The 15,483-nt window shown below is 45.5% G+C and overlaps 1 protein-coding gene across 1 annotated transcript; it reads left to right on the top strand.

The window, feature by feature from the left end:
• The first annotated feature begins 1,684 nt into the window (after nt 1–1,684).
• nmnat2 (nicotinamide nucleotide adenylyltransferase 2) lies at nt 1,685–15,448 on the top strand. Its single transcript, XM_084912300.1, has 11 exons — nt 1,685–1,896; nt 4,848–4,936; nt 7,778–7,845; nt 8,654–8,732; nt 9,166–9,292; nt 9,375–9,455; nt 10,592–10,636; nt 10,791–10,867; nt 12,678–12,779; nt 12,863–12,930; nt 13,205–15,448. Exons 1-11 carry the CDS (start codon nt 1,812–1,814, stop codon nt 13,305–13,307), a joined length of 924 nt encoding a protein of 307 aa, XP_084768426.1. The 5' UTR covers nt 1,685–1,811; the 3' UTR covers nt 13,308–15,448.
• Nucleotides 15,449–15,483: the final 35 nt, after the last annotated feature.

Genomic DNA, 15,483 nt, shown 5'->3' with positions numbered 1-15,483 from the left:
GCGGCCCGGATGATTACTAGATTCTAGACTAATTTTAATCTGCCTCACCGGCGTGAAAGTGCTGCGAGCGCACCAACATGTTTATGAAGATGTCTCTGAAGGTGAGGCTTTTCCACCTCACAGCTCCACCGAGGCCGTACGCCACCTCCTCGTGAGCTCAGAGATCTCGGGTCCCTGTTGCTGCTTCCACATGGGAGACTGGAAAAACCTGACGCCGTTTCCCTGGGGGTCCCCTTCTGGTCAAGTGTGCGGTTGTGACAGTTTATAATGCAGCAGGCCACCATGGCGACCACTTTATGTCCCATAATGCACTATGTTATGACAGTTCAAGAAAAACCAGGAGTGGAAGGAGGAGCAAACACCTGATGAGTCCGTGGGTGGATTTTCTCTCAGATGTGGACACAGTTCCACAAACAGGTTCGGCCCAGGCCTCAGCCCACACACACAGAGGCTTCTTATCCAGAGAACATGTCACCTGAGGGGCTTAAAATAAAGAACTGCCTCACAGACACTTCCTCCCAGCACAGATGTTCTGGTCCTCTCCTGATGGGAAGCATTTAAACTGACTATCCATCATTTCTGGGATTTCCAGCTGAGGTATTCAGAATTTTCTGGACTGCTGTGGAAAAACTTTTGTTTCAGCCCATTCAGGTCTGAACTCTGACAGGTAGACAAATCTGAGTATTAAAAACAATGTTTTTAATATTTGGGACTGAACGTGTTGATAAATAAATGTTTGAAGCTGAAGTTTTAAAACATCAAAGCGCTGCTTCAGAAACACTGTGCCGAGGCGTGGTTCATCTGAACAGAGTCACGTGATCAGTGACATTCAGCACGTGGCTGCTTCAGTGCCTGATTTAATGGTTTATAAGGAAGTGAGTCATTGGTGGGGTTTTGCTGTGTTTTGGTGATTCTGTGCGAGAGATAGTGAATCAGTGATCAGAGACATGGAGCCAGACGCTCTGCCTGTTCCTAATTAAAAACCAGTTCATCAGCAATTCTGCTCCCAGGTCTAAAATGCACAAAAGAAATGCACAGTTATAGAAGTTATAGTGTATTTTATATAAACATATGTGTCCGCTGGTTAATTACATAATCACGTGGAAGCAGGGACCTCACAGCACAAACATACTCCCAGCCTGTCGTAAGATTGTTGTATATGTGTTAGTAGTAAAAAAAAGTCACAAGCGAAAGGAGAACCATGACACATGTTTAACGAAGGAAGGTTTAATCATCAAAATGATTTATTACAAAAATAGACATAACAGTGGGCAGAGAGAACAGAGTCACACTGACGCAGCTCATTTAAGTGGTAGATTCAAGCTGCTCTTCGTATGTTTGTCCACCAGGTGTCACCAAAGAGGCCTGTGTTTAAAATAGTAATGAACCTGTTTTTTAATTAAGATTCAAAGCTTCGTTTGTCCGTCGCTGGTTTGGACCAAAGATCCTGAACGTGAGACGATAACAAGGACAAACGAATTTGAACCTTCCTGAGCATGCGCAGTAGACGGTCAGGGCTCCGGTCAGACTGATGCGCTGCTGGTCGTTAAGGGAATGACTGAGCCCGTGCGCCGCGCGCGTGCCCTGAACGCGGTGCTGTGCCTGTAACGCACTGACGCTGCCGCAGCCCCCCCCCTCCCCGTCTCTCTCCCTCCCTTTTCTCCCCCTCCCTCCCTCTCTCTATCTCCCCATCCCTCCCTCCCCCCCCTCTCTCTCTCTGCTGCGGCTGCTCCTCTATAGGCGAGCTCCACAGAACGCGACAGGACCGGGACCAAGACCGGGACCGGGACTAAAGAAGAGCGAGGAGAACCATGACGGAGAGCACGAAGACCCACGTCATCCTGCTGTCCTGCGGCAGCTTCAACCCCATCACCAAAGGACACATCCATATGTTCGGTAAGGAGGTGGGGGATGGGGTGGTGGCAGGTCTGGGTGTGTTTGGGGATAAAGATCACCGGAACCCCGGTGCTGAATATCCGCGCTAAAGCTCCGAGCCGGACTCCGGCCGCTGTCCGGGAGGGTGGTGCTGAAACGGGCGACGGCTCCGGTAAAATCCCGACGACTCAAACAAACGCAGTACGGAGCAGCCCGGGCCCACGTTCAGGAGAAAAACACGGAGCTGCCCCTCAACCCAAACCGTGACAAAAACACGCACACTGGTGTAAGGAGGCCGTCAGCGTGCGGGGGCCAGACCGGGGGTGTTAGTGCCTTGCTCAGCGGCCTTTCCCTGCGCGTTAGCGGAGGTTACAGGCCGGAGTGTGGTCAGAACATGTTTTCATCATAGAATCAAAATGACTGCAGGATAAATGATGCGACTGTTAGTGTGACTGTTCTGCTGGACGTTCAGAGGCCTTTCATCGCGTCACAGCGGAAAACACGACGGTCAGCGATCAGTCTCCCCACAGAAGAACCGCGTCACGAATACAGTCAAATTAATAAACAGGTTTACTGTAATATCAGGAGTCACAAACAGAAACTGTCTGTTTTCAGCTGGAGACATTCTCGCGATTCATTTCTGGAAGATGAATAATTCACAGAGATGGAAAAACATAACAGAGTTTACAGTTCAGCTGATGTAACAGCGTCGCTGTTATTCACTGGGCTGTGTCACGTGACCTTTCAACAAGCAATGATCTCTTTGAAGTGCAAAGATCGATAAGAGTCATCGCTGTTTGTTTGTCCTTTAAATCCTTCTAAACTGCAATTTATCCATTAAAACAAACATCAAGTCATTGTGAACTGAGCTATTCTCCAAACGCAGTTCCCTGTTTGTTAACTTGTGTATGTCCACCTAAAACCAGGTTTATGGTACTGAATTAAAACTAAATGTGAAAAAACCTGAAACGATGTCCTGCAAATGTGATGCGAACGTTTCTGTATCACTGTGAACCGAAGAGATCTTTAAATATGACACCAACCATTTACACACAACTACGTCCCACAAAATTACATTTAAAATATAAATCTATAAGAAGGCTGTTAGTTTGTGTTACTGGACACTGAATTTAAGACATATTCACTATCACACTGTTAAAATGTTCAAACTTTAAACAATAAAACATTAAAATGAGAAAAATCGCTTTAGATTTTCTTCTTTTCTTGTTTCTGTTGCTTCTGCTCTGTTTCCTGTTTCCTGTTCTTCAGCGCCTGGCTTTGCTTCTCTCTCCTTGTTTCGTGGACTTCCTGTTTTCTTGCTGAACTCTTCTCCACGTCCTGCTTGTTGTTCTTCCTCCCGCTGAATGTCTGAACTCTGAAACTCTTTAATCTGAAGTTTTCTGCCTTCATGTGGTCAGAGCTTCTTTTTCATCCGCTCACAGTTTGCTTGTTGAGGCTGATTCTTCATTAACAGCTGTCACCCCCTGATGAGACAGGCGATGAGTTCTGGATCAGAGGGTCACATAAACTCTAGCGTGGTTCCCACGGCTTTGTTTTAATCAGATACAAATACATGCTTTTGTATTTAATTTAAGCTTTTGACAGTATGGAGCAAATACAGCCGGATAGAAAGCGATGAGTCTTTACTGTTGAGCTTTCTAAAGGTTTTATCCTCATTGATTAAACAAAAGGAAGTTAATGATCTTTGATCCTGAAGACGCTTCAAGTAAATAAAAGTTAAAGGCTTCGCGACTGGGCTGAGAAACGTCGTGCCATCGTCTCTGCTCTCGGCCTGCGACTCCACATCTTTCTTGATGTGTGGGTTCAAACATGGAAGCAGCTCTCTGTGAATAAATGATGTTCTTAGATAACAGAAATAGTCTGCGAGGATAAACGAGGCTCCTTCTACACTCGGTGAAGATGTAGGCTCTTCTGTCCTCCATCTCTCATTATGTTATCCACCTTTTTCTTTTGTTAGCTTGAAGCTGCAGTGAAGACGCCTGTGTGTTTAGTTTGATACGGCCGTGAGTCGCTGCAGAGACCACAGCTGCAGCCGGGCCAAAATATTTCAAGAACCTAAAGTGGGACAGAAAAACAGGAATAATGATTTGGACCTTGGGGCTTGAATGTAACACGCTCTAAAGCAAAGAAACTAAACCCAGCTGTGCCCCCGCTGACCTTCGTTAAAGATCAGAGTTTTTATAGTTTTTGTATTTTATTTTAGTTTGTTTGTTTATTTGATTCATTTTTGTTTTCTTGTTTTCATTTCAGTTTAGTCTCAGGTGTTTTCCAGAGTGACTTCTTTTGTTTCACTTTCATTTTTATTGCTTTGACTGTGACTCAAACTGGCAACAGAAAAACTGAATCCAGTCCCTCTGTTTATGTAGCGAAGCGTGTAGCGGTGTGAAAGTGTCAGTGATGGATGCTGTTTAATGTATGCAGTGTGTTAAAAAGTGTGCAAAAACCTAAATAACCCAACAGACCAGTGGAAGCTGCCCAGAGAGGCTGAACGGCCTGAGAGAGCCGGCTTTATACTCTTCACCACATCCACCCTTCAGGTGCAGCCACTCACTGCTTCACCCAGGTAGAAGCAGGAAGCACAGAGGGCGCTAGGCTAGGCTAGGTTAAATTAGATTAAGCTAGGTTTAGTGTTTTATGATAACTTTGGAGCTAATTATGATGAAGGAATTCAGCGCTGGTATTACAGCACGGACACTGAACTCACGTCATGTACAGATCTCATTAAACCACTAATTTCAATTCACTTCATTTTTTGTAGTTTTTATTTAACTTGAATGTTTCTCCATCCCTGTTTTTAGGCTTAGCTCAGCGTAACTTTGCCATAGATTTGGTATTTGTTTTGTAAGTAAACCAACCTGCTGCAAACATTGAATCATGGCTGACAAAATCTTGGACAATAAAACATTAAAAAAAAAACACAATTCTTTTTATGTTTGTTCCTTTGTTTGCAGAAAAAGCCAGAGAATATCTGCACAAAACGGGACGCTTCATTGTGATCGGAGGAATCATTTCACCGGTGCACGACTCCTACGGGAAAGCTGTGAGTGAGCCTTGAATCATTTCATGGGGTCGGTGGCAGTTCGTTCTGTTTTTCTAAAAATGAATCTCTAATGAAGATGATAAAGGATCATATTGTAATTCTCAGTTTGACCTCATGCCTCATTGTTTCTATACATAAACCAGATACAATGATGCAGGAACTTGTCTGTTCACGTTGTTGTTGCAGTGTTGTGTGTTAGCTTCAGTGCAGAGCTGTGTTTTCCTTATAGGCTGGCGTTATTAGTTGATGAAGGTCGCTGATGATGAGGAGGAGTTAGTTTTTGTGCCATTTGAAAGCATTTTCTGAAAAGTGACAAAAATTACTCAAGTCAACATCGTGAGAGTTCAGCCCTGTTCAGAATAAAACCCGTATAGCTCCTTCAGCTAGAATAAACCCCAAACACAAGTTTGCATTGTTAGGGGCGTGGCCTCTTTGACTAACAGGTGGGCGGCTGTAGCTGCTGCTAGGCTATGCTAGGCTTCATCTGAGCCAACTGTAGCCTCTTAAATGGAGCTCTGGACGGCGTTTGTGCCGTTGGCTGCTGTGAGGTTGTTGTACTCACAGACCTATCAAGACGGCTAAGCTGCAGTTTTGGTGCACAGTGAAATCCTGTGCTTGGATGTAGCTTGCTAACTAGCATTAGCTAATAACTTAATATTTTGCCTCCTATTCTGCCCCGTCACTGCTGGCACCATAAAAACAACATAAATGGCCAAAATGTTGACGTGAAGCTTAAAAACCAACCAAACAAGAAAATGTCCTTGTGACGTGGCTACTTCCATCATTTATATACAGTTTGTGATCCAGATGTGTCGCTTTTTTTCATTGCACTTTTCTGCAATAAATAATTTAAATCTTGAAATCTAGGTACAGTTTTTCCCAGAAGTGCAACCAACCTCAGTAAATAAAACTGCACGTTGAAAATGATGGTAACACGTACGCAGTGCTGTGAAACATAACGTCAGGAGGACCAGATTGGAATGAGGCCAGCCAGGCATGCGCAGAAATATAAATCATCCAGTTAGAACCAAACAATTTCTGCTCCCCACGAATGGTAATAAGGTTTCTGAAAAACAGATGTTACATCTTGGTTATTGTTAGTATTGCGGACAGATGCCTTTAACATGCGACTTCATCCTCCTGCAGAGTGCAGACTGTGTTTCGTATGTTAGAGTCGAGCACAGATAAGATCACGCTGTCTGCAGCTGCAGCTTTCCACTCTGCTTCCTGCAGGAATTAATGAAGGTCTCGTCCTACTTTTGCTCTGCCTCTACAGAAACACACAACATGAATAATAGATGCTACAGAAATCCAGTTTCATCGACTTTGCTGTTCGTTCCAGTTATGAATGTTTGTTTTCCAGCATCGTCACCTGCAGCTGAATGATCCCAATGATGGATTGTTAACGATGGAGATTATTCACATCGCTTATCATCTTATTAGTGTGTCAGCCCCGATGACTCACAAACCTCTCTGTCCTCAGAAAGCAGCGCGTCAGGCTTTATTCACAGGTGGAAAACACGACGTGGCCTGCTTTAGAGCCAACGTGAAAGCAGAACATTTCCCACCTGCTCTCTGTCTGTTTTATCCAAACGACTCCTGCTGCTTTCATATTTCATTGATCTGGATTTCCCACCATCCCCTCTGAACGGCACACATTTTCTTTAATGAGCTACCAGAAAGACTCTTAATTACTTTGAAGTTTTTTAATCCTTTTGGTGGGAGGAGGACCTCGCAGGGGTGAAACACATGAGACGACACAGAAAACTGTGGCTTAAGAAAAGATAAGAGCCTGATCGATGGATGAATCTCAAATCTAATGAGGATAATCAGTCAGAGCTGAAGATTTATTTTGATCTAGATCTTATTTTGGTTGGAAAACTCATCTTTCTGTTACCTGGATATTAGTTCTGAGTTTAAACACCTGAGCTGAACCGTCCGAGGCAGGGTGGAGTGGGTGGAGGACGAGTGTCAGGGGTGAAAGGGAATGTTTACAAGGTGGCAGTGAGACCAGCTGTGATGGTTTGGAGACTGTGGAGGCCGAGCTGAATGGTTCAGATGTTCACTGGGAGTCAGCAGCATGGGCGGGATCAGAGTCACAGAGCCTGGTTTGCACACGTGCAGGAGGGAGGGTGGATATATCAGACAAAGCTGCCAGGCAGGAGGAAAAGAGGAAGACCTCAGAGGAGCTTCATGGATGTAGTGAAGGAGGACATGAAGAAGAAGAGAAGGACTTAAATTCAACCTAATTTGCTGGTTAACGATGTGAATAGTGCACATGGTACTACAGGACTCTGTTTAATTCAATTTAGTTTTATTTATACAGCGCCAAATCACAACAGTTTACACTGTCAGGTAAAGATCCCACAGTAACGCAGAGGAATCTCAGAAAAGCCCAACAAGCAGATGAGCCACTGTGAGCAGGAGCTTTGGCAACAGTGGGAAGGAAAAACTCACTTTTAACATCTTCTCAGTGAGTTTAGGATGAGTTTCCTTTCATGCTTGTTTTTCATGTTTTTTTAAATTACATTTAATCATATTTTTACTTTTATTATTATATTTTAATTAATTTATTCCTTCTAATCATTATGAGGCCTGAGGCCTTCATCTCGCTCTGTTTCTTCATGATGAATGATAATAAATAACCTTTCATTCTTATCGAGGTGACACATTTTGCGTTTGCGCCTGCTTATTAAGTCAAAGTCCCGCTCAGCACCGGTTTGTAGTCACACAAACAGACTCTTGGCTTATTTTTTGATCGGTACCGTGGCTGACGGTGCCGTGGTTGACGGTACCGTGGCTGACGGTGCCGTGGTTGACGGCGCTGCTCTGTGTCTGCAGGGTCTCGTGTCCAGCAGACATCGCCTCACCATGTGTCAGCTGGCCGTGCAGAGCTCTGACTGGATCAGGTGAGACTCTACCCCCCTTTAGAGGCTTTTACTCTGGAAACAAACACGTTTGAGCCATGTTAGAGACAGGACTTCCTGCAAGGAGTTTCACATTAAAAGCTCTGAAATGCCAGTATGTGGCTCGTTGTTTATTTATTTATTTTGGGGCCGTAAATCATAAAAGCTTTTGGTAGATAAGTTGCTGAGTTGTGGACGTCATGCAGGTAGAAACATGACAGTTATTATTATTATTTAATAGAAATAACCCTGATATCAACACATTGTGTTAATTGTTTATTATATGCTGTCATCAGCTCGGTGGTTTTCACGTTTTTGTTGAAAACACAGCCAACGTCAAATAAAACCACAGAAGAAGTGAACAAATGTCCCCTCAGAGAGACAAAGCAGCTGTGCTGGTGCTCAGTGGCCAGAGCCGGAACATGAAGTGCTCCTGTAATGTCCACATAACCGTGTTTGTGCTGTTGGAGCCTTTTTAATGCATTTATCTGAACGATAATGTGGCTGCTGTGAGGTCGCTGTACCAACAGTCTAGTAACAACAAGTAACGCCCACGAGATTTGGGGTTTTGGTGGCTGAAACTGAGAACAGGACACTAAAATCAGGTTGCTGAATTTGAGTGAAGCCACGGGTGATTCGTGTCCAGAGAGAAGCCGTGAAACCCAAAAAGTTATAACACTGGTCAAAACCAGATGATTGTCATTCCCTCGCAGGCTCTTAATGTGAAACATCTGCAGGACGTTTTATTGGCAGCTGAGACTGAAACTAGCATTTGTGTCCTCATCATTCTTTACCTGTTTGTTTGGTGAAGGGTGGACCCCTGGGAGTGTTACCAGGACACCTGGCAGACCACCTGCAGCGTGCTGGAGCATCACCGCGACCTGATGAAGGTGGGCGTTTCTGACTCTGTGTAGATGCAACGCCCCTCACTCATTGTAGTAATAGCGGCTGGAAAGACATCGTCGAGCCCTTTGTTGAGTCATTTCCATGACTTTTCTTTGGTCTCACTTTAACTGGTTGAGCTGCTAAAGGTCTCAGGATCAATTCAAAGTTTAAAGACGCGTATTTTAAATTTCTGTATTCAATATTATTTCAAACCTTCCAAAATGAAAAAGCATCATCAGAAGGTGGCAAAAAAACTGCTCTAAACTCCTCTACACCCCGTCACTGAAATGAGGCTAAACAGCAACAAACATCTGGAACCGTCTCCACATTCCCACTAGTGAAATGCTGCCCCCTGCTGGGGAAAGAGTTACAGAAAGCACCTGTAACAACTCAGAGATGAAGTTACAGAAGAGTTTCTAACGATGTTTGCGTCCTCAGAGAGTCACCGGCTGTATTCTATCCAATGTCAACACGCCGTCAACCACTCCTGTGATTGGTCAGCCACAGAACCAGACCACGCCCATCTACCAGAACAACAACAACATGAACCACACGCCCACGGCCAGTGAGTCAGATTTCAGGTTCTTAATGAGTGTTAATGAGCTGATGTGTGGTGTTGGGCTCTAAACGTCCTCTCTGCCTCTCAGTCAAGCTGTGGGGGAAGATCAGCGAGAGTTTGGGCAAAATCTGCTGCGTACGCCCGCACATCGAACGCTTCACCTTCGTTGGTAAGAATTTACAAATAAGAACACTACAAAATAAAAGCTGAAGTTAAGAGACTGAACTGGCATTTATAAGGGATCGAGGACAAGATGGAGAAACAATCAGAATCTGATGTCTTGACTTTACACACACGACCACAACATTCACACATAATGAAAATAACCAATAAAGTGTTTTTATGTGGATACATGAATATGTTCTTCTGTACTGTTCATTCCTTCTTTCTTTCTTATTACTGTCTAACATAAAGTTTTGATATTTCTCTATAAAAGCAACCAAAACACAGCTGACGATCCGCCCTTCCCTCCTCGTGCTTCTCTGGACTTCCTCCAGCACAGCTGCTGTTTCTAGGCTGGTTTGTGATGCGTGTTTGAACCTCAGTTGAGGGATTTTTTTGGAAATGGTGATGTGAACTTTTTGCTAATTACTTAACAAAGCGATTTTCAAATTGAGGAAGCCTCAGAGTTTGTGCTCGGGCGTAGATAAGCTCACAGCACAGGTGTGTCACCCTCACCTCTTCAAGCGTGCCGCGGCGCAGTCTGCTCATGTGACTGCATTAAGCCCGCACGTTTTCTAGTGGAGGGAGAAACCAAACATTGATATGTGCAGAGCGGGGACATAGATGGAGCTGCCAGGCCGGAGGAAAAGAGGAAGACCTCAAATAAGATTGATGAAGGTAGAGAAGGTCTGTGTGACCGAAGAGGATGTGAGGAGATCCACTGTAGTGAACCCTGGAGGGAGCCCCTGAAAGAAGAAGAAGAAGTAAAGGATGAAACATGCTCCTCGTGATGCTCCTGACCTGATACCTGATGAGCGTGCTGCATGGTCAGATCTGCAGACTCAGCTCTTCTCACCAGTGATGATCAGTGGAACAGAAGGTGATGCCTGATTGGTCACAACTAGCAGGTGTGGCAGAAGTCCAGAGGTGCAGAACGAGAGGACCTTAAAGTTTCAATCAGCTAAATTCAAATTGGGGTTTTTGTATGAGCGGCGTCACAAAACATTTGATTCCACTTCACAGCTCAGTGTGTCAGTAAGAGCTGTTTGAAGACAGCAAGGCGACACTATCACGAGGAGCCTGCGTGTGCCCGTGTTTTGCTTCACCGCCGTGTAATCACATGTGTTTGTCTCTCTGTGTCAGATGAAAACGCCAACCTGGGGACTGCGATGAGATACGAGGAGATCGGTGAGTGGGGTCTTCAGTGTGTGGACCTGAGCGGACTCGTGTGTCGTGTCCTCTGGTTTTCCTTCCTGCTGTGTTTGTTTGTTTGTTTGGATCCGGTAAACATGATGTTTACTGAGGGCGTGTCTCTTTCCTCCTGCCTGTTTGCCGTCTGTAGAGTTGCGCATCTTGCTCCTGTGTGGCAGTGATCTCCTGGAGTCCTTCTGCATCCCTGGCCTGTGGAAGGACAGTGATGTAAGCATACCATAGCCCCTCCCACTTACATGTAGCCCCGCCCCACTCACATGTAGCCCAGCTCCTCAGCTCTTTTCCCAAACTGTAGGCTGGATATAAAAGATGGACGTAGCTTTTGGGTGTGCGAAGTGAAGCCGGTGCCTCGAAAACTATTTGATGTTCATTTTGGAAATAATGTCTCCATTAAAGTAACGTAGGCAGTAAACTGGAGAGCAGGTTTCACAGTTAAAGCTCTCAGAAGCTTAACTCAAGGCTTCAAAAGTGGACTTCAGGGGCTATGTCCATTTTCAATATACAGTTTATTCCCAGGACTCAGCTGTAATGATGAATGTTGTTGACAAGGGAAAATTTTCCAGCGTTATTCTCTCCAAAGCGGCGCTGCACGCAGAGCAGACGATCCATAAATGAGATTTATGCAGTGAATTCACCACAAATGCAGCGAGGTGTTTTTAGAGGCCGGCTGGAAGTGTCCGCGCTGTCTCTTCAGCCTTCGGCGGCATTAGAAGATGTAAAGTTACTAAACAGCCTGAGCAATAACAAGAAATCCAGATTTCTCACTTCCTGTCGAATGTTTATTTGAAGAAACAGAAAGACTTTAAGAAACGTTTCTATGGAAGATAAACGGGGACACCTCGTGTTGGTCTGTTTGTACGACTTCAGTGAAACCGTAACACTTCACACATGAGGCTAGTTACTTTTATTTTGAAGTCTTTCGAACTGGAGGACACAGAATGGTCCCGTTCTGATTGGCTGCAGTTTTCCTGATAGCAGCGTTTCAAGGCGTGACGGGCCTGAGCTGCACAGACGGCTGATTTATGATGCCGGTGGGGTGAGAGTGCTGCTGCTGACATCACTAAAGGCAGATCTGTGCTTGACGTCACTTTCTGTGTTTTCATGATGAGTCTCACTAAATGAAGACTCATAAACGCTGGGATCCAGTTTTAACGTTCGTTATAAACTCGCGAGGACTGAAAAGTTGCAGCAAACTTTCCTGCGTCAACAACCGAGGTGAAGTGAACAGGAGGCGATCGACCGCTTGTGATCCAAAGAAAGCGTCAGTGGTTCACTCACCTGATGTGTGTGTCAGAGCTAGGAGGAATTTATTTGACTGCAGGTGTGTTTCCATCCACCTGTTTTTACTCACATTTTCAGTCTGAGATAAAAACGCGATGGAAACGCCAAAAATCAAATAAATCTGAAGTAATGTGACTTGATCGTCCACCGGAGAGACCAAAACTGCTGAAACGAAATCATCAGCTGTGATTGAAGCGGCGAGGAAACGGTAACCTTCCTCATGTGAACGCTTAAACTGACAGAAATGTCTTATTTTATCAGATCATTCACATGATTCCATCACATTAACATGTTATTCTTGGATTCTTCTAGAGCAGCTTTGCATGATTTACAGTTTAAAATAATCCTACTGTGTCTTATACTGGGCCTCAACGCAGCCCCTCAGTTCATGCTCTGTCTGAAATGTGCTTTTTAAGCTCCTCCCCCTTTGAGCCATCCTTCTTCTGGTTGGCTAATCCCTCACAAACAGAAGGTTTCAAGTCTGTGTGACTGAGGTGACCATGTAAGGACAAACCCTCTCTATGACATCATACGTAGCCAACAGTGGAACAAAACTGAGAGTTTAGAGCAGCTCACAGGATTTAGCTTTATGTTAACTGAAGATGAGCATCAGCCATCAGAACAGGACATAAAAAGAGCAGCTTAGTCAGCTTTTCTTTTGCTCTGATGAAGCTGAAGTCGTCGTCCTGTCGTTCAAACCGATCTCAGCCTGAAGCTCGTGTTCCTGTGCTTTCAGATGGAGGTGATTGTGGGAGATTTTGGGATCGTGGTGGTTCCTCGTGATGGCGCCGACACAGAGAGGATCATTAATCACTCCTCCGTTCTGCGCAAGTTCAAGGTCAGAGCTCACCTCCAGATCACATGACCTTTGACCCAGAGAAACATCCTCCAGCATCTCAGCTCATTTCTGTTCTGTTTCAGGACAACATCATCGTGGTGAAGGACGCGATAAGCCACCCGATGGCCATCGTCAGCTCCACCAAGAGCAGGTGGGAACTCAGATATTTAGAAAACGCTTTCACACCAGCGTCCACGTTTCAGTTTCAGGGTTTTCAGAGTTTTAACATTCAAAGAGGTTCATTAAAATGAATTCATTCTGGATCCAAACTGAGCAGCACCAGCTTTGGGTTTAGTTTCCTCCTACTCCGGCTTGACTCACGTACTCTCTGAATCTAAAGTCCTCCCACTGCACACCAAAGTCTGAGCGCTCGCTGAATGATGTTGAAAGCGTGACCTTTACGCCGTCTGTTTCTCCGCCCACAGACTGGCGCTGCAGCACGGCGACGGCCATGTTGTGGACTACCTGAGTCAGCCCGTCATCGACTACATCCTGCAGAGTCAGCTGTACATCAACGCCTCGGGATAGAGACGACAACAACCTGCCCGCATGAAAACAGGGAGACTGGAGGAGGAGGAGGAGGGGGAGGGGGGTCCTACCTACAACCATCATCTATTTAAAACACGACCCCTCCTCCTCCTCAATCTAAAACTTGTCTGTCTTCTGTGTCAAACATATACTCTTCTTTGAGCTGTTGCTTTCCAACAGGAGCGTTAGTGTTCCTCCTTCTGTCTGTGTCATGTGACTTTACATCAGGGGAGGGAGAGGGGGGTATTTTGGGAGGTCTTGGGGACGATGCACAGAGGTAACTCCTCAGGGCTGTGGCGGCGACGGCGGCGTTTTCTCTTTCTCGTTCTTTATTAAGGTCTGCGAATGCATGACACAGTCGGGCATGCTCAGTGTGCGCAGGATCGTGCTGGGCGGGGCTTCATGCAAGAACCATTCATGAGCTCAGGATGCCGGCCCGGCTTACACATCCACAGATACTTAGACCCAAACTGAAATACGGTCCACTGAAAGAGACAGACAGCTGCAGCAGAGCAGGATGATCCCCATGAATTTGTTTGAGCCGTTAAAGATTTCGGCACAATTAACCCCGTCACCAAACACCTGATGTTCCACCAGGTTCCACCTTTAACCACATTTCAACCAAGAAGCGCCTCCGGCTGACTGAAGATGACGGAGAGCTGCAGCAGTAAGATCAGAGCCTCCCTGAATCTACACTCCTTATTTCCTTAGACCACATGGACCAGTCAAAACCTCTAGGCTGGATCAGTGCGTGGGTCACTCATGTTGCAGTACCATGTAACGGCCACCAGTTGCTGACTCCAGTTCAAAACCTTCTTGTTGGATGACCTAAATGTGTAATAATGGCGTGCAGGAAGTCTCGCCACCACCTCCGGCTCTAAACTGCTTTTCTCCACACACACCAGAAATACTTTAAGGACCCAGAGCACCAGGCTCAGTCTGTGCACGGTGCAGCTACAGTAGCTAACACTGACCCATGTTTCCAGTAAGCTGTGAAACACCAACCCCAAATCCTTCCCAGGCGTCACACTCGCACGGTGTCCGAGGAAGGAGACGGCCTCCAGGATCGGAGCAGCGCAGGGCGAAAGGGTCTAGAAGCTTCAGTCGTCATTCAAAACTAAAGTTAGAAAGAGCTCACGCCAAGCGTCCGAGCGTGATGACTCAGCAGCACCAGCAGGTGGCGTTATGCTTCATTGTGTCCATCTTTATTTACAGTCTGTGGCGTTCTTGCATGAGGCCCGTCGTTTCCTGCAGCTCTTCTGCAAAAATGTAACACCGCGACGCTGCTGTCACATAATCCGGCTCTCAAATCTTCCACATGTAGATGCGCCAGGAACCAGAGCTCGGCACATACTGCAGGTAACCATCAGGCTGCAGCCAAGCTTAAGCTCTGCAGTGTGATGAAGATGATGTCCTCGGCGGCAGCAGTGTTTAGCATCGTTCCTCCTCGTTTGCTCCCGTTCTTAGACTGCATGCTTAGACAGTTTGGTTCTGGCATGAGTGTTTATCACTTGGTAGATTATAATCTGTTGTGAACGTGTTTGCAAAAAAAGAAAAACAAAAGAAAGAAGTTAAAAAAAGATCAAATATCTATATGAAAAAAATAAAACATCGCTGCAGCGGGGATCATCGTCTCCCACGCCATTTCTATTCGCTCTGTACAGAAGGCATCCCCGGGACATGTACGATTTCTACACGCGGTCAGGCGTGTGTGTGTGTGTGTGTGTGTGTGTGTGTGTGTGTGTGTGTTTAAAGGATTGGTTGCTTTCAGTCACTTTTTTTGTATCATGTAGCTGAAAATTCGTATTTTTTTAATTAATCTGCCTTTTCTGTTGCACTCACTTCTTCTACATGTAATCTGTGATGCACTCTGTGATGGCATTTTAGGTGTGTGTGTGTGTGTGTGTGTGTGTGATTTATGAGCACAAATGTGTGTTTACAGATCAGGACAGAGGTTTAATTACAGTCATCGGTGTCACTCTCCAAAGAGGATGTAAGGAAACGTGAGTTTGACCGTTTTCAGCTGTTTGTTTGTTTCGCTGTGTTCGTGTCCGCGTCACCGCTCTGCTTCTGAACTGATTTAAAGCTGTGGTTACATTCACACCTCGCTGCTGCCAAAATAAAATATTTCTTTGACTAAAGCACCTCAGCCTCTCTGACTCAGATGGGCTCATTT

This window comes from Perissodus microlepis, chromosome 18 (assembly GCF_051167445.1).
Source record: "Perissodus microlepis isolate ML-2025 ecotype Zambia chromosome 18, ASM5116744v1, whole genome shotgun sequence".
NCBI lineage: Eukaryota > Metazoa > Chordata > Actinopteri > Cichliformes > Cichlidae > Perissodus > Perissodus microlepis.
The sequence above is the reverse complement of the archived record's forward strand: the minus strand, read 5'-3'. Positions and strand labels throughout refer to the sequence as shown.

What these genes read in the sequence shown, in the direction of transcription:
- nmnat2 (XM_084912300.1), top strand. Translation starts at nt 1,812, where the DNA reads ATGACGGAGAGCACGAAGACCCACGTCATCCTGCTGTCCTGCGGCAGC. An exon ending in GAACCACACGCCCACGGCCA is followed by an intron (nt 9,293 to 9,374) that starts GTGAGTCAGATT and finishes TCTGCCTCTCAG; the next exon opens with TCAAGCTGTGGGGGAAGATC. An exon ending in CGAACGCTTCACCTTCGTTG is followed by an intron (nt 9,456 to 10,591) that starts GTAAGAATTTAC and finishes TCTCTGTGTCAG; the next exon opens with ATGAAAACGCCAACCTGGGG.